The sequence below is a fragment of the Furipterus horrens genome, unplaced genomic scaffold, assembly GCF_987537825.1.
Source record: "Furipterus horrens unplaced genomic scaffold, mFurHor1.1.pri manual_scaffold_12, whole genome shotgun sequence".
NCBI classification, from domain to species: domain Eukaryota; kingdom Metazoa; phylum Chordata; class Mammalia; order Chiroptera; family Furipteridae; genus Furipterus; species Furipterus horrens.
Genome location: NW_028327182.1, coordinates 54,147,860 through 54,166,780, shown reverse-complemented (window position 1 = coordinate 54,166,780; position 18,921 = coordinate 54,147,860). Strand labels below are relative to the sequence as shown.

At 38.3% G+C, this 18,921-nt stretch overlaps 1 protein-coding gene across 1 annotated transcript in view; it reads right to left on the bottom strand.

Moving 5' to 3' along the window:
* Positions 1–252: 252 nt before the first annotated feature.
* RNASEH2B (ribonuclease H2 subunit B) overlaps positions 253–18,921 on the bottom strand; it is a 93,658-nt gene continuing 74,989 nt past the window's right edge. The window contains exon 10 of the mRNA XM_090258187.1: positions 253–756. Coding sequence (XP_090114313.1) covers positions 706–756 — 51 coding nt within the window. The 3' untranslated portion in view covers positions 253–705. The remainder of the gene's footprint in view (positions 757–18,921) is intronic.

The following is an 18,921-nucleotide window of genomic DNA, read 5'->3' as shown; positions in this document are numbered from 1 at the left end:
AAACCCTTGGACATTTTTGCACGAAATCCCTCAATACCCCTTAAAATAGGTTCACTATGTATCAGAATGCCCCACACTAAATTACTTTTTCGCATCTACTTCCAACTTTTCCCCATATGTTATGCCCTCACTCTGAAAAATAATACACATACTGGACAGATCTTTTTAAAGTGAAGCAATGTTTATAACTCCAGTACATCATAAAATACACATGTTCAGTATTATTATGGATTAGAAGCAGTCATTATTAAAAAAAAAAAAAGGTAGAAAATCAGTTCACCAAAGCTTTTAGTGTAAAATCTAATACTTATAATCACCACATGGTCCCCACATACTTAACACATGCTTGCTTAAACCCAGCAATGCAAAACAGGCCAAGTTGGTCAGGCATATGAAATAATCTAAATTTCACAATGAGCCTTCCCTTCTCAACGTTTTGAAATTTGAAGCACTCTACTGTAAAAGTTCACACCTTTATGGGGATAGAGGGGTGATATGGATTTAATTCTTCAGGTTCACACTCTAGGCGTGTATTCAAATTCCATGACAGAATCTCCTCCAGGGAGATATGCCACTCCCCACCACACCAGTGCAACTAATCAAAGAAATAGAGCATCTGTGGATAGTTCTTTAACATACATCTTTTGGCATTTGGTGATTTTCCAGGAAGTGCAGAAGTAAAAGCCATAGCACTTTGGGAGAGCCTTAAATTACACAAGAAGCAGCGATGTCCGTTTTCTGTCTTTGTGCTGTCACCTAAGGAGAAAAGGAAAACATTTTGTAACCTGCAGAAGGGGAGTCACCTGAAATCCCAAGCATCGCCTGCGCCTTCTGGAATAAAAGCGGCTGTGCATTTTTGCTTCTGAGAGAAGACCTCTGGTGAAGCAAGGGGTTTTGGTGTTGGCTATCCTTGGAAACTTCATTCTAGGCTCTGGAGAGTGAATGGGGAAGAAGCATATTTTCTTTCCAGTGTTCAAAGGGGGTGAAATACAAAATTATGTTAAAGTTGCCCAAATTTGTGGAATGGAGATCATCATTAGAGAGAAAAAAAAATCATAAAGACGTTTCTAGCATAAATAATTCTTAAACCATCTTTCTTTTCCTTTTTTTAAAAAGGTGTATATATTTTTTAAAGTAGGAAGACTTACATAGCCTTCCAATATATAAAAGATAGATAAATAGAGACTTGCTGGTGGATGTAGTCCCTACTATCCTTCTGAAGAATACCAAGGTTAATCACTATAAGCTTGTTTTTTTACATAGTTCAAAGTCAAGTATACTTTATCCTGGAGCTGTAAGTTACCAGATTAAAAAAAAAAAAGTTGACGGAAATCAGATTTCTATGCCATAATGTTGGTAAACTGTGACAGAGGTTAGATCCTCCCTGACCACCAACTTCCCGGGCCTCTGTCCATGCTGGCCCAGCTTTCCCCACAGCTCCCAGTACCACCTGGCATGTTTATCTGCTTCCTAGAGCAGAAACTGCTTGAAGGCAAATATTTTGTGTGACATGTTGAGAGCTGAATTCCTAGAGCCTTGAAACAACATTTGGCATGTAGCCAGTGTTCTAAGGATAAACGAATCTATGCTCCTTCCTTGGCTTTGTTCTTCTGAAATAACATGACTATCTAATTTTTCACATATTCTTTTTTAAGTATATATTTACTGATTATGTGGTTACAGCTGTCCCAATTTTTTTCCCTTTGTCCTCTGTCTGGTACCCCACTTCCCTCCAGCAATTCCCTCCTTACTTCATGTTCATGGGTCATGCATGTAAATTCTTTGGTCACCCTTTCCTATAACATTCTTAACGTCCCCATCTATTTTGTTCCTACCAATTATGTTTCTTGATCCCTGAACCATTTCTCCCTTTCTCTCCCTTCTCCCTCCCAGCTGATAACCTTTCAAATGATCCCCATACATGATTCTATTCCTGTCTGGTTGTTTGCTTAGTTCACTTTTGTTGATAGTTTTGTTTGTTGTCATTTTAATGTTCATAGTTTTGATCTTCTGCTTTTTCTTAAGTAAGTCCCTTCAACATTTTATATAATAAAGGCTTGGTGATGATGAACTCCTTTAGTTTTACCTTATCAGGGAAGCACTTTATTGGCCCTTCCATTCTAAATGATAGCTTTGCTGGATAGAGTAATCTTGGTTGTAGGTCCTTGCCTCTCATCACTTTGAATACTTCTTACCAGTCCCTTCATGCTTGCCAAGTTTATTTTGAGAAATCAGCTGAATATTATGAGAACTCCTTTGTAGATAACTCTCTGCCTTTCTCTTGCTGCTTTTAAGATTCTCTCTTTATCTTTAATTTTTGGCATTTTAATTATGATGTGTATTGGTGTGGTCCTCTTTGGATCCAACTTGTTTGGGATTCTCTGTACTTCCTGGACTTGTATGTCTATTACCTTGGCCAAATTAGGGAAGTTTCCTTTCATTATTTTTTCAAATAAGTTTTCAGTGTCTTGCTCTTCCTCTTCTTCTGGCACCCCTATGATTCAGATGTTGGTACATTTAAAATGATCTCAGAGGTTCCTAATCCTCTCCTTGTTTTTTTCAATTCTTGTGTCTTTTTTCTGTTCTGGGTGAATGTTTCTTTCTTTCTTTTGTTCCAAATTATTGATTTGAATCCCAGCTTCCTTCCCATCACTGTTGGTTCCCTGTATATTTTTCTTTATTTCACTTGGTATAACCTTCGCTTCTTCCTTTATTTTGCAACCATAATCATTTCCCTGAATATCCTGCTCACCATTGTTTTGAACTCTGCCTCTGATAGGTTGGCTATCTCTGTTTCGTTTAGTTCTTTTTCTGGGCTTTGTTCTATTCTTTCATTTGGGCTATATTTCTTTGCCTCTTCAATTTGGCAGCCTCCATTTTTTGTTTTGTTTTTCTGTGTATTGGGTAGAGCTGCTTCAACTTCATGTCTTGGTAGTATGGCCTGATGTAGTAGGTGTCCTGTAGGGTCCAGTGGCACAGCCTCCGCTTACAACCCAAGTTGGGTACTCGAGGTGTGCTCTTCAAGTGGGTTGAGTACACCCTCCTCTTATAGATGAGCCTTGGTTGCTGTTGGCAGGTCAATGGGAGGGATCTACCCAGGCCAGTCAGCTGCAAGGGCTGGCTGTGACCACTGACCACCAACCTCTGTCCTCCATGAAGGATCAGCTGTGCAGGGACAGGGTAGTGGTACCCAACCTGGTCTGTAGCTTTCTACTGTGTGCACTGGCCCTGGGGTTTCCCAGTTGGTACAGGCCAAGGTCAGCCCCCACCTTTCTTTTGTCCAGGGCACCCTGCCTGAGCTATAAAGCAATGTGAGATGGTTGCTACCTGGGCTGGACTTGGAGATTCTCAGGCAAAGCCAAGCTATGAATCTAAGCTGGCTGCTGGTAGTGCTGGAGCTGATCCTAACTAAAACCAGCTGTTGCTTGTTTGATAGGATTTAGGAAGTTGTGAAGCATGAACCAAGATAGTCATTCATATGGGAAAGCATCTTGGGTGGGCTGTAAGTTGGGTCAGGCAGAGGTCTCTGGGGATCTCCAAGGCAGGTCAAACAGTGTTTGCTAGGTTGATGGGAGTCTCAGATATGGCACCAGCTTGCCAGCTCCATCTCATGGATGAGGTTTCTTTAACTCCATAGTTGTCACACTTCAATTCAACTTGATTTCTGATAGCTGTTGTATATTTTAGCTGTAATTTTGATGTAGTTGTGTGAAGAGGCAGGCCATGTCTGCCTACGCCATGATCTTGACTGGATCCTCTCACATACTCTGATTAAAACACGTGTAAAATATCAATTCTTTTAATGTCTGTTTAGAAGCTAATTCCTCTGTAAATCACATTTGGTACTTTTCCCCTTCTCAAGTAGGCTTGATTAGTGTGAGGCCATCAAAATAACATTTATGAAAGTGCAGTAAATGCTGAAAAGCTAACAGCTGAATTAAAAATTTGACATGCAAATGTACCAGCTAAGTAGAAGCTTTACTTAAATTATCACCACTGCTAAGGATAAAATGACCTACAAAATTCATTATGAATAGAGCAAGATGAAACAAAATAAATCTGATTTATCCATTCTTAAAATAAAATTCACAATTAAACCAGACTGCTAATGGGTAAACATCCTTAAAGCCACACAAACAATGGTATGGATAAGAATCTTGGGGAGACAAAAAGGAAAGATGTCTGGGCAGCACTGTTTTGCCACCTTCAGTGTGTACTACCTCATTTTGACCATCTATAAAACAGAACATCACTTTTTGGTCTGTTTTAGAGGATTGTTGTGAAGATTAATTTAGCTGATATGGGTCTAATGACCCTGAGGTGTATATAACTCTTAATAGTTTCTTTCTATTATTCAGACAAAGTCAAAGCCTGTAGACTTGAAAAAACACTAAGAAAACATCCCTGCATTCTTCCTAGACAGGGAGCTCTTTGTCTTCCATGGAGAGGTTTGATGTAGTTCACTCTGGAGATCTCCAAATTTTGGGTTAGTCCTAGAAAAGGGTTACTTCGGAAAATACACATGATTCATGGCAGCTATTCAAGTGAGATCAACTTTAAGAACAGATAAAGTCAACCCTAACCTATGTAAAGAGGCTATCTTTCAAATCTGGTGAGGGGTGACTTTGCAGGATATAACCAAAGTTGAAGTTAGAGTCTCTGAAAAAAGAGAATTTGATGCAGAGAATCTTAGAGCCTGAAATCCTGAGTTTAAGTTCAAGCTCTGTTCTTTCTTAGCTGTGTGACCTTGAACACATAAGCTGACTACCTTTTCAACTGTAAAATGGGGGAAAGAACTCAATTATAAAATAAACCAAGTGTGTGATATGGTTTCTGGAAATATTAAACACATAAATTCATATGAAAAATGCTTAAAAACTGTAAAGCACTTTGTCAGTCTTTATTCCTCTCCAATAATTGTGCTCTTTGCACTTGTTTCCACTGTCAAGTAATGTAATCTATGGGAAATGAAGGAAAGAATTATATATGCCCTGAAAACTACCAGAGCCAGTATGAGTATGTTGTTGTATTTCCTTCCAGACTTTCTTCCAGAGAAAACATGAGATAATCCATCTAGTTACAGAAGTACTTGATGCATAGTAAGCATTGGATGGATGCTAAGTTTAAAAGCATTTTCCTTGCAAGTATAAAGGAAATGAGGATTCCAAGCAGCAGCGACATGGAGGACATAAACAACTCAATGGCCTAGCGTCATCTCACATAGAAGATGTGATTGTGGGCCAGCAGTGCTGGTTGTTTGTCCATGGATCACAGAATTAAGGCAGGACCGGGACTACCACCAGATATAATCCAATCTCTATAAATTGATCTAGACCACTTTTACTTTTTAAAAGTAAACTTTGTACTTTTGGTCATTTTTCACTTCCTTTACATTTTTAAAAATTAAGATATCCATTTACGGTTGTCATAAGTTTGCATACGATAGAGACAACACTGTACATTTAATGGGGGACTCAAATGTTGGAAAAAGTTTAGTTTCAGGTACTAGCTAATAAGCTTAGTAATCAATGTATGTAAAAAGTTGTTGTTTCAGGAACTGAAGATATGACCCATCTTGACTCCAGGAGACCATAAGTAGTTCCACCTTTGTGGCTCAGGAGAACTATAAGCAATCAAGATGGTATCTGAGCCATTATACTCCAAGGGTGAGGTGACCATCACCCAAGACACAAAGATCACTGCCCCAGGACACAGATGAAAGAACACTGCAACTTTTATCTGATTAACTTTTCCTATGAATTCCAAACCCCTTACCTACACTTTTCTTTTCCTTATAAAAAGGTTCGATTTATAATGGCATTTAAGATGGTCTATTATGGTACAAACCCACTGTCTTCTCAAATCACTGACCATCTGAATAAAGTGCCCATAAAGATTCAATCTCTGCTGTCAGAACATGGCGGTCTGGTCGGTGCGATCGGCGGGAGGGAATGTGGCTTCTACTGCAGCTTCTACTGTGGCTGTGCAAGCTCCATGCACAAAGGCTCCTCCCTCCAGCCCAGTTCTTCCGGGGCATCTGCAGGCTACACTACCTGTTTGTTCATTGTCAAAACCTGGCGGCAGCTGGACCACCTGTCTGGACTTTTGACACATGTAAATAAGCCATATGCAAATTAACCTAGGTCCCAGCTTCCCACATAAGAAATGAAAATGAACTTTGCTAGTTCCCAGAAGAAATGTTGATGGACCTAGCATGACTGGAGAAAAGTGGGGAAATGTAAATACCTTATTGAATGTGTTGATGGATAAAACTCACCCTAACCAAAATGTATGTTTGGAAAGATGTGGACATGCTGCCTGCAAGGACTAAGTAGGAGACTCCAATGGGCTCTTGAGGTGGACTGGGAGTTCTTCTCTTCCCACTTCCTTGCTCCTATCGGCCCTGAAGGTGGACCTGAAGTTTTGCCTCTTATTTCTAACTCCCTTTTCCTCCCTTCCCTCAATAAACCTAGATATGAAAATCTAGACTGTTCTCTTGGTTATTTCTTAGAGCAAAGGCACCCTGACACCTGTCTCTGCTTATGGGGTCTGGTAGGTGACAGGCAACACGAATGCCGGCTTTTGTAGTTTCACATTTAGTAAGTAAATGGGTACATTTTAGTTTCTTACTTCCAAAGTGCTTTCGTGCTTTGCTAAGGCCCCAAGTAGGAGAAATATGATCCCAGGAATGAGCTGTAGCACACTAGAAATAGATTCTGACCAACAAAACACAATTCCACTTGACATACACATTAAACCTGATTGGGGAGCATGTCCTTGGGATGCAGAAATACAAATCTTTGATGATGAAAGAGACTGATCTAAAATATATAATAAAATTGCACAGATTTCAGGCATACAATTCTATAATACATCATCTGTATTTTGTCTTGTGTGTTCATCACCCCAAGTCAAGTCTCCTTCCATCACCATTTACCTTCTCTTTACCCTCTTCTACCTCCCCTACCACTCTTCCTTTCTAGTAATCAACATGTAACAACCTGGAGGCCCTCACCAGAGTACCCACAGCTCATGGTTTTGGGGATGGGGAAGGAGATAGTACAGCTTTTAAGGTACTTGGCATATCTATGGCAAGTTGGTAAGTAGATAATAGCTGTGCTGAAGCCCAGGGTAAAAGGGCAGATGATAGGCTTAAGATACTTTTATGCTGCCCCCAGATAAAAGGGAAGATGATAGGCTTACGATACTTTTCATAACCATGATGTATGGTGTCCTGGGTCAGCATTTAAAATAAGGGACTGCAGTAAAAAGAGGATCAACCAGTCTGAAAAAATGGTGTAGATAGGAGTCGGCTAGGATGTCTGGGGTTTAAGGGGGAAGCTACGTGATTTGGAGAGTCTGCCACAAGGTCTGGAGTAAGAAAGAGGAGACCCACTGGGAAACCTGCCTGGAGAACATGGCGGCATGGCTGATGAGGCTGGAATTGCAGGGACCTACTTAACCAAGCATGGATTTGTCAGAGATGCCTGAAATGTTGAACTGTGTCCAGAATTATGGAGCCATGGACTTCTACTTTTCTGAAAGATGGTACCTCTGTTTGGCATATTCTGAAACTGGCCTGGTTTGGCAGGGGGAGGCAGCACTAAATGTTCTTGGATGTTTTAAAGGGAGTGGGACATAATAGAAACTCACCGTTATTCTGAACTTGTAAAACTTTTAAATAAACCCCCCTTTCCTTTTCCACCAAACTTTTGTGTTGTATTAAGAGTCACACTTCTTGGCAGCAAGTAATCGGAGCCCCACAGCTGTTCTAGAACAGCATAGGCTGGTGTTCTGTAACAAACATACTGTTTTCTGTGTCTGACTTTTTTTTTTTTTCTTCTTCTTTTATTTAATCCCATCACATTTTGAAAGATCAAGGTAGATCAAGATCCTGACTTTGACCCTTGGGAATAAAGTCAAGTCTCAACGAGAGAGGACGCTGGTCAGATGATTTCAACATATCTGCCTAGCATGTACTCAACATTTAAAAATTGTACACTCTACGTGCCCAGCAATAGGTAAGACCCAAACTTGAGTAGCACAGAATTCCTGTTGTTAAATAGTTTACCTTCAATAGTGGTGACAATTCAAATGTTTAATTAGCTGTTCATTTCATCCTTTGCCCTTTTGGTTGGGTGTCACTGCCCTGGCTCCTACAGCACACTGACCTAAAACTATAGCTGTTTCGGGAATTCAATGAGTTATTTATATGTAAAGAGTTCATAATATCGACAAATGCATAAATGCTATATAGTGTTTGTTGTATCATTCATTACTGATATCATGAAATCATCACATGAAAAATAGGAAGTTAGCATAGTTTTAAAGTATCTCAAAAACTGAGAGGTATTTTACAAAATAACTCACCTGTACCCTCAAAATGTCAAGGTTATTTAAAGACAAAGAAAGATTAAGCGACTCTTACACATTATAAAAACAGGAAATATGACAAATAAATACAATATAGGGTAATGGATTAGATTTTGGAACAGAAAAACAACATTAATGTAACTACAGGTGAAACTCAAATAAGGTGGTAAATTAATTAATGGATTTATATCATTGTTAATTTTCTGTTTTGATCATTGTACTATGGTTATATAACATGTTAATATTAAAGGAAGCTGGGTCCTGGCCGGTGTGGCTCAGTGGATTGAGTGCCAGCCTGTAAACCAAAGAGTCGCTGGTCTGATTCCCAGTAAGGGCACATACCTGGGACTGTAGGCCAGGTCTCCAGGGGGGTGCGTGTAAGAGGCAACCACACATTGATGCTTCTCTCCCTCACTCCCACCCTTCCCCTCTCTAAAAAATAAATAAACTCTTTAAAAGAAGCTGAATGAAGGGTATATGTAAACTCTCTATTGTTTTTGCAACTTTTCTGTAAGTCTAAAAATATTTCAAAATGAAAAAGTAAAGAGGAAAGAGAGATATAGACCCTGAAATCAGAGATGATGAAACCAGCAAAGACATTTAAACAGCTATTGTAGCTATAATGAGTATTTAAAAGAAAGCATGAATATAATGAGGAAAGAAATGGGAAGACATTAAAAAAGAAAACAATAGAACATCTAGAACTAAAAATTAAAAATTTTGAAATAAAATTCACTGAGGTTAACAGGAGATAAAACATTACAAAATAAAGTAACCTAAGTGTCCATAGACAGATGATTTGATAAAGAAGATGTAACATTATAAATATAACATGGAATACTACACAGACATAAAAAATGATTAAAAATTGCCATTTGCAACAATATGGATGAACCTTAAGGGTATTATGCTAAGTGAAATAAGTCAGAAGGGAAAGGACAAAAAAAAGAAAATGATTTCACTCATATGTGGAATATCAAACAACATGTAGTAACAAAATAAACTGACAGATACTGGCAAGAGAATGGTGATTGCCAGAGGGAAATGAGGCTGGGAGGGCATAAATTGAGTAAAGGAGGTCAAATATATGGTGACGGAAGGAGACTAGACTTTTGGTGGTAACATATAATAACTGACTATACAGATATTGCAATATAATGTACACCTTAAATTTATAACGTTATTAACCACTATTAACTCAATAAACTTAATAAAAAAGCGAAGCAAAAATAAATGGCATCAATAAAAAAACAGAAGAATATAAAGCAACAAAAACTGTCTCGAATGCAATAAGTAAAAAAAAAAAAAGTCAGTGAAAGAACCTGTGGGAAAATATCAAGTTGTCTAGTGTACATGTAAGTGAAGTCCTAGAAGCTGAGGGGATGAGTAAAAAAAAAGGGGGGGGGAGGATGAAGAACAGGAAAATATTTAAAGAATATGGCCAGAAGTTTTCTAAATCTGATGAAAATTATAAACTCAAAGATTCAAGAAAATCAACAGATCCACAAACTAAATAAATACAAAGAAAACCGCATTGACAAGTCATAATTATCTTGCTAAAAATTAAAAATAAAGAAAGAAAATCTTGAAAGAAACCAGAGAGGGGATACATTCTATAAAACATAAGAAATACAAGAATTATCACAGACATCTCATTAGCTATTACACAAGGCAGGAGACAATGATTATTTAATAGGTTCAAAGAAGTTAATAAATCTTTAGCTGGATTAATCAAAAAGACAAAAAAGAAGATACCAGTGATTAATATCAGATATAAAAGAGGGAACTTTACTATATAGCCACAGATATTAAAAAGATAATAAAAATATGAGAAACTTATGCCAATAAATCTGACAAACTAGATGAAATAGACACATTTCTTGAAAATTAATAAATTACTAAAACTGGCATAAGAAATAGAAGAAAATTAGAATAGTTCTGTATCTACTTAAAAATTGAATTAAAAACTTTTCCAGAAAGAAAATTTCAGGATCAAATGGCTTCACAGGTGAATTCTGTACAATACAAAAAGAAGAAACACCACCAATCTCATACAAATTCTTTCAGAAAACAGGTGCTGAGGGACTATTTCCCAAGTCATTTTATAACGTTAAAATTTACTGATACCAAACCTAACAAAATCAATAAAAGGAAAACTACAGACCAATATATCTCTCATGAACAGAGATATGAAAATACTTAACAAAATATTAGAAAATAAAACACAATACTACATACTAAAAATATACACTGTGACCAAGTAGGGTTTATCTCAGGAATATAGTTAGTTTCACATTAAAAAGTCAATCACAGATCCAAGATGGCGGAAGAGTAAGTGGAAGCTACACTAACCTACTCCCAGGACCAGTCTGGATTTACAACTTAATTTTGGAGAAATCATCGGGAATAACCAATTGAACACTAGCTGGAAAGAAGTCTTATAACCACGGAGAGACAGAAAAGGCTGCTACATCACAACGTGACCAGTACGGAGTGAGGAGACGCAGAAGGGCTGGCTGGGTTCCCACGGGTGGCAGCTGAAGGGACTAAGAAACAGCTCAGCAGCCTGGGGTTTCCCTGAGAAGGACAGGGTCTAAACCCGCAGCTGGGCTTCCCAGCCTACAGCAACAGAGTGGAAAGTAAAATAGTATCCAGCTGTGAAAAGTGAAAAGCCAAAGGGTTTCTTGCTAGCCGGAGAAAAACAACAGGAGAAAAAGAGCTCTTAAGTGGATCACATACGAAAATATTTTGGCCTCCACTTACCTGGGTTCAAGCAGAGGGAAGGCAGAGAGGACTGGAGACACTTGGGGAGAGTTTGGCATGGTGGCTTTGAGGGGGGAACTAGGGGAGCAGCCGACCAGGTCCCAGTGCTGACTCATCCCCAGTAGTGCAGGCAGACCATTCCCCTCCAAGTGGTGTCAGCCTAAGGGGAAGCAAAAGCACTGCCTACAGGAATTAAGCTGCCACACCCATGGTCCTTAAGCCTGCCGGCTAATCACAGATTGAATAGATTAACAACTAAAGAAGACAAAGGCAGTAGATCCCTGGAAGTCTCCAACAGGCTGCCTAGGCCCAGACTGGTACAGGATCTGACGCCATCAGGGGCAGATCCAGGAAGTGCGGATCATTATAAGAAGCACCAACAAACAATAGGAGTCACAAAAATGGGGAGACAGAGAAACAACCCCCCATCGAAAGGAAAGGTAGAATCCCCAGAAAGAGTGCTAAATGAAATAGAGGGGAGCAAACTATCAGATACGGAATTCAAAAGATGGATTATGGAGAAGCTCAATGAGCTCAGCGGAAACTACAAAGAACTGCAGGGAAACTACAAGAAACTCCAGAAAACCTACAAGGAACTTACTGAGAATTACACCAGCATGAAAAAAGACATAGAAGCTATTAATAAGAGCCAGGAGAAAATGAAGAATACGATCTCTGAATTGAAGAACACAGTAGAAGGAATTAAAAGCAGTCTAGAGGAAGCAGAAGATAGGATCAGCGAGCTGGAGGACAATGTAGACAAAAACTCCCAGACAGTGCAACAAAATGAAAAAAGACTCAACAAGACTGAAGAGGTTCTAAGACAGCTGCAGGAAAACATGAAATGTAATCATATCCGTATCATAGGAATTCCAGAAGGATAAGAAGAAGAGCAAATGATAGAAAACCTCTTAGAAAAACTAATGACAGAAAACTTCCCTAGCATGAGGAGAGAAAGAGTCACACAAAAGACTAACAGAGAACCTAAAAGCAGCAAGAGAGAAACAACTAATAATATACAAGAAAGCTCCAATAAGGCTATCATCAGATTTCTCAGCAGAAACACTACAAGCCAAAAGGGAATGCAAAAAATATCCCAAGCAATGAAAAACAAAGGCCTACAACCAAGAATACTCTACCCAGCAAGACTCTCATTCAAAATGGAAGGTGAAATGAGGAGTTTCAAAGACAAAAGAAGGCTAAAAGAACACATCTCCACAAAACCAGCACTGCAAAAAATGCTAAAGGGTCTGCTTTAAGAACATGAAGAAACAGAGAGAGACAAAGAGAAACATGAGTACATAGGGGGAAAAATGACAGTGAATAAGTACTTATCGGTATTAACCTTAAATGTAAATAGATTAAATGCTTCAATCAAAAGACATGGGGTAGCTGAATAGATTACAAAGCATAACCCACATATATGCTGTCTACAAGAGACCCACCTTAGAACAAAAGATCTACACGGACTGAAAGTGAAGGGATGGAAAAAAAGTATTTCAAGCCAATGGACATGAAAAAAAAAGCTGGGGTAGCAATACTTATATCAGACAAACAGATTTCACAACAAAGGCCATAAAAAGAGACAAAGGACATTTCATAATACTTAAAGGAAAAATTCATCAAGAACATATAACCCTTATAAATATATATACACCCAACTTAGGAGCACCAAATATGTAAGGAAAATTTTGAAAGACTCCAAGAAAGATACAGAGAGCAACACACTCATAGTAGGGGACTTTAACACCCCACTGTCAGCAATGGACAGATCTTCAAAGCAAAGTAACACCAATAATATTGAGGCACTGAACAACACTCTAGATCAAATGGACTTAGTTGATATATATAGAACTTTTCACCGCAAGAAGCAAAATATACATTCTTCTCAAGTGCACATGGAACATTTTCAAAGATAGACCACATGGTAGGACACAAAACAAGCCTCAACAAATTCAAGAAAACTGAAATTATATCAAGCATCTTCTCAGATCACAATGGCTTAAAACTGGAAATCAACCTCAAGGAAAAAACTCAAAAACATTCAAACTCATGGAGAATGAATAACATGCTATTAAATACTGAATGGGTTAACAATGACATCAAGGAAGAAACCAAAAAGTTTCTGAAAACTAATGATAATGAACACACAACAACCCAAAACCTATGGGATACAGCGAAAGCAGTCCTGAGAGGGAAGTTCATAGCAATACAGGCCTACCTAAAAAAAGCTAGAAGAATCTCTAATAAAAAATTTATCCCTACAGCTACAAGAACTAGAGGAAGAACAACAAGCAAAGCCCAGATCAAGTAGAAGGAAGGAAATCATCAGGATCAGAGCACAATTAAATGACATAGAGACTAAACTAACAATTCAAAAGATCAACATAAGTAGGAGCTGGTTCTGTGAAAAGATAAACAAAATTGACAAGCCTTTAACCAGGCTCATCAAGAAAAAAAGAGAGACGACCCAAATAAATAAAATCACAAACAAAAGAGGAGAAATCACAACCGATACCACAGAAAGACAAAGGATTGTAAGAAATTATTACGAACAACTGTATGGCAAGAAATTTGACAACATAGAGGAAATGGACAAATTCCTCAAAACATATCGTCTTCCAAAACTGAATCAAGAAGAAGCAGAAAGCCTGAATAGACCAATAACAACTAGTGAAATTGAAGCAGTAATCACAAATCTCCAGGCACACAAAAGCCCTGGACCGGATGGCTTCACAGGTGAATTCTACAAAACATTTAGGAAAGAACTAACTCCTATCATCCTTAGACTATTTCAAAAGATCCAAGAAGAGGGAAGACTCCTAAACTCGTTCTATAAAGCTAGTATTACCCTAATTCCAAAACCAGGTCAAGACACAAGAGAGAAAGAAAACTACAGGCCAATATCACTGATGAACATAGATGCTAAAATCCTCAACAAAATATTGGCAAACTGAATCCAGCAACACATTAGAAAGATCATACACCATGATCAACTGGGATTCATCCCAGGGATGTAAGGATGGTTTAATATTCGCAAATCAATAAATGTAATACACCACATAAACAAAATGAAAGACAAAAACCACATGATCATATCAATAGATGCGGAAAAAGCATTTGATAAAGTACAACACCCATTTATGATGAAAACTCTCAGCAAAATGGGAATAGAGGGAGCATACCTCAACATAATAAAGACCATATACGAGAAACCTGAAGGCAACATTATACTCAATGGGCAAAAACTGAGAGCACTCCCCCTGAGGTCAGGAAAAAGACAAGGATGTCCAGTCTCTCCACTCCTATTCAACAGAGTCTTGGAAGTTCTAGCCACAGCAATCAGACAAGAAAGAGAAATAAAAGGCATCCAAATTGGAAAAGAGGAAGTAAAACTGTCATTATTTGCAGATGACATGGTAGTGTACATAGAAAACCCTATAGACTCCACAAAAAAAATTCTCAACCAAATAAGTGAATTCGGCAGAATAGCAGGGTACAAAGTCAATATTCAGAAATCGAAGGCATTTCTGTACACCAACAATAAAATCTCAGAGATAGAGGCAAAAAAGAAAATCCCATTTACCATAGCAACAAGAAAAATAAAGTACCTAAAAATAAACTTAACCAAGAAGGTAAAAGACCTGTACTCAGAAAACTACAAAACACTGAAGAAAGAAATTAAGGAAGATACAAATAAATGGAAGCATATACCATGCTCATGGATGCGAAGAATCAACATCATTAAAATGTCCATACTACCCAAAGCAATTTATAGATTCAGTGCAATCCCTATTAAAATACCAATGACATTTTTCACAGACCTAGAACAAATACTTCAAAAATTTATATGGAACCAAAAAGGAGCCCGAATAGCCACAGCAATTTTGACGAAGAAGAACACAGTAGGAGGAATCACAATACCTCATATCAAACTATACTACAAGGCCATGGAAATCAAAACAGTCTGGTACTGGCATAAGAACAGACATATAGATCAATGGAACAGAATAGAGAGCCCCAAAATAAACCCAGGTCTATATGATCAACTAATATTTGACAAAGGGGGAAGGAACATCAAATGGAGTGAGAAGAGCCTCTTCAACAAATGGTGTTCGGAGAACTGGACAGGGACATGCAAAAAAATGAAACTAGACCACCAACTTACACCATACACCAGAATAAACTCAAGATGGATCAAAGACTTAAATGTAAGCCGTGGCACCATAAAAGTCCTAGAGGAAAACATAGGCAGGAAAATTTCAGATATCCCACGTAGCAACATTTTCACTGATATATCTCCTAAGGCAAGGGAAATAAAGGAAAGAATAAATGGGACTACATCAAACTAAAAACTTTGTGCTCAGCTAAAGAAAACATCAGCAAGATGAAAAGGAAACCAACCATATGGGAAAATATATTCACCAATGATATCTCAGACAAGGGATTGATCTCCAAAATATATAAAGAACTCATACGACTCAACACCAAGAAGACAGACAACCCAATTAGAAAATGGGCAAAGGACCTGAACAAATACTTCTCCAAAGAGGACATACAGAGGGTCCATAGACATATGAAAGAATGCTCAACATCACTAGCCATCAGAGAGATGCAAATAAAAACCACAATGAGATACCACCTCACACCAATCAGAATGGCCATCATCAACAAATCAACCAACAACTTGTGCTGAAGAGGATGCGGAGAAAATGGGAACCCTGGTGCATTGCTGGTCGGAATGCAGACTGGTGCAGCCACTATGAAAAAGTTTGGAATTTCCTCAAAAAACTAAAAATGGAACTGCCTTTTGAACCACCAATTCCATTGCTAGGATTAAATCCGAAAAATCCTGAAACACCAATTCAAAAGAACCTATGCAGCCCAATGTTCATAGTAGCACTATTTACAATAGCCATGTGCTGGAAAAAACCTAATTGCCCATCTGTAGATGAGTGGATCAAAAAACTGTGGTACATTTACACAATGGAGTACTATGTAGCAGAAAGAAAGAAGGAACTTCTACCATTTGCAACAACATGGATGGAACTAGAGAGAATTATGCTTAGCGAAATAAGCCAGGCAACGAAAGAAAAATACCTTATGCTGTCACCTATTACAGGAAACTAATGAACAACACAAACAAATGAGGAAAATTGAACCAGATGTATGTAAACAAGTAGACTAACAGTAACAAGGGGGGAGGCGAGAGGGAGAGAAGGTGTTAAGAAGGAGAAGGGTATAGTCAAAGAACATGTTTAAATGATCCACGGACATGGACAACTGAGTGGGGACTGAATATAGCGGAAGGGAGCGTCAGGGTGCAGAGAAGCAAGAGGGGGGAAAAAGTGGAACAACTCTAATAGAAAAACAAACAAAAAAATTTTTAGTGGGGGAAAAATGGAAATATGAAGAATGGAAATGCCAGTTCAATGAATATTACAAGGACAAGGATTTTCCTTCACATTGTATATTTTTCTTCTATCTGATCCCTCCAGAGTTTGGCATTCTAAAGAAGTAAGTAATGACATAAGTTTATTTGCATGAAACTAGTAAGACCAGTTGTTAATAGAGGTTTTTTTTTTTTTTGACCAAGTTTTTGACTGGAATGTCATGCCTAAAGGAGACATGCTTGGGCTCTGGTTGTTACCAAAAACCCCTGAGGAACTGGGAATGACTTTGGAAGGTAATAAAAGCCCACGAGATAAAAGGCCTGGTACCGTGGTTGGTTGTGCAGTCCATAGCAATCTTTCCAGGGAAGGAATGAATGTTGTTTTCCTGAAAGATGGCTAGAAGGCACCTTAAGGCACAATGGAAAACCAGAAGGACCTGGAAAAGACAGGTGTGTACAGGCAAGGCTGAATGCCAGGTATGTGGATCAGCTTCTGTGCCGTGAAGGGCAGACTGAAGGTCACCCTAAATTTTCCTTGCTTAAGTTCCAGGAAAGCAGAACTAAAGATCATAAGTGATCATTTTCTGTTCTTGTTGTGTTTATGCAAATGAACAGGATAAATTTAAAATGGACTTAATGCAGTCCATTTAATGACAAGGAGGGTAGTCTTAGGGAGAAAAAATCATTATTCAAGGAAAATCACAATGATCAGTGGTAGACTATAAAGTAGTGCAGCTAACCGTCTTTAAAGTTTCTTTTCATTTAAAATGTTTTCACTTGAAAGTTAAACTATGTCTGTGGTATCATCAAAGATATTTAAGTTATGGGCAAGAAGAATGTCAAATGCCTTGCAACTGGATATCTTTCCAATAAAACAGTCTTACAGATTTAGAGATTTCTTTGTGGGTTATGCTACATAAATTAACATGTGTTTTCTGTTTTCAAGGGGCATAAGCCTATGATCTCATTACCTGAGTGACTGTACGTACAGGTCTCACTTAATCCTGTCTGCAGCGCTGCCTCCTGAGACTCAATGGTTTGGCTGAACTAAGTGGCCGGGTTGGTGAAGAATGGGGTCGTCTGTGGGCTTCACTTTAAAACTGGTTTCTCTTTTCTATCTTAATGCCTTGGACCGAAAGGGCCCAGAGGTCTGAGAGGGGGGAAACCTGAAATATTTTTCTCAGTCCAAACTAAGTATAATCGGCAAAAGGGTTTTAGACAGGTGAGATGTGCCTGGGACACCTTCTTCCAAAGAAGCCCCCTTTTTTTCCCTAATGTGGGACATTGAAAAATTAATCCCTGCCTTTTGTCATCTAGTAGTTATGGATTGAATGATATCTTTTAACCCTTTTGCCAAATCTGTTGCCCCCAGAACACAACAAGGATGCCAGCCTGTTAAACCAAGCACGCCGTTGTCCAGAGACAGCCAACTGACCTGGAGTCTGCACGATCCTTCCCTATATGGGAAGGCCACCCTCCCCTCCACAGCCCCACTCTTATTAGGGATTTTGGACCCAAGGGTAGGTAGTACGACAACCATGTCCACCTTGAAGCAGCTATAGGAGCTTGAGACCTTCGCCCATTGTCCTTTATAAGATTATAAAGGGTCTTAATATCTGAGAGGGAGGGATTGTTATTTTTTATTATTAAAATAATTAATCATTTATTTATTAAAAAAAGAAGAAGAATATAAGAAAGGGTGAAGCGGGAGAGCTTTTTATGTACGAACCATGGGCATGGATTTGGGGGGGGTGATTGCTGGGTGGAAGGTAGCAAATGGGAAAAAATTGGAACTATTTTAGCAATATAATCAATAAAATATACTTAAAGTCAATCATTATACTGAACATATTAAAAGACATTGCTTTATTAAAACTACATTTGCATCTCAGTGGATGTAGGAAAATTATTTGACAAAATTCAATATCCATTCATGATTAATATTTTCAGTGGATTGGGAATAGAGATGCATCAATATGATAAAAGAGAATCTACAAAAACCTAAACATATAGATCAGCAGTACCAATGAGCATACTTAAGACTTTGGTTTCTAAATACTATTCTCTACAAAAAGAAACCCTGGCTTCTCAGCAAAGGCAATTTCCAGGGCTTGGGCAAGGAACATAGAAGACGAGCCTAAAATAGCCTCTCATGGAACAAGTAGGGGAGTATGAAAGAATAATAAAAACATATAAAAAAGATACAGGAGCCAGCTTGAAGGGGCCCTATTGGCCCTTGTGGGACAATATAAGCATCAAAATAAATAACAAAATAATCTAATATACCTCACTAGATAAAATAAAATTTCCAAGTACATACTAATATAAGTTCACATATGAATAAATAAGTGGAGACAGGAAAGCTCTCCCTTATAGAAAAAATGACAAATTAT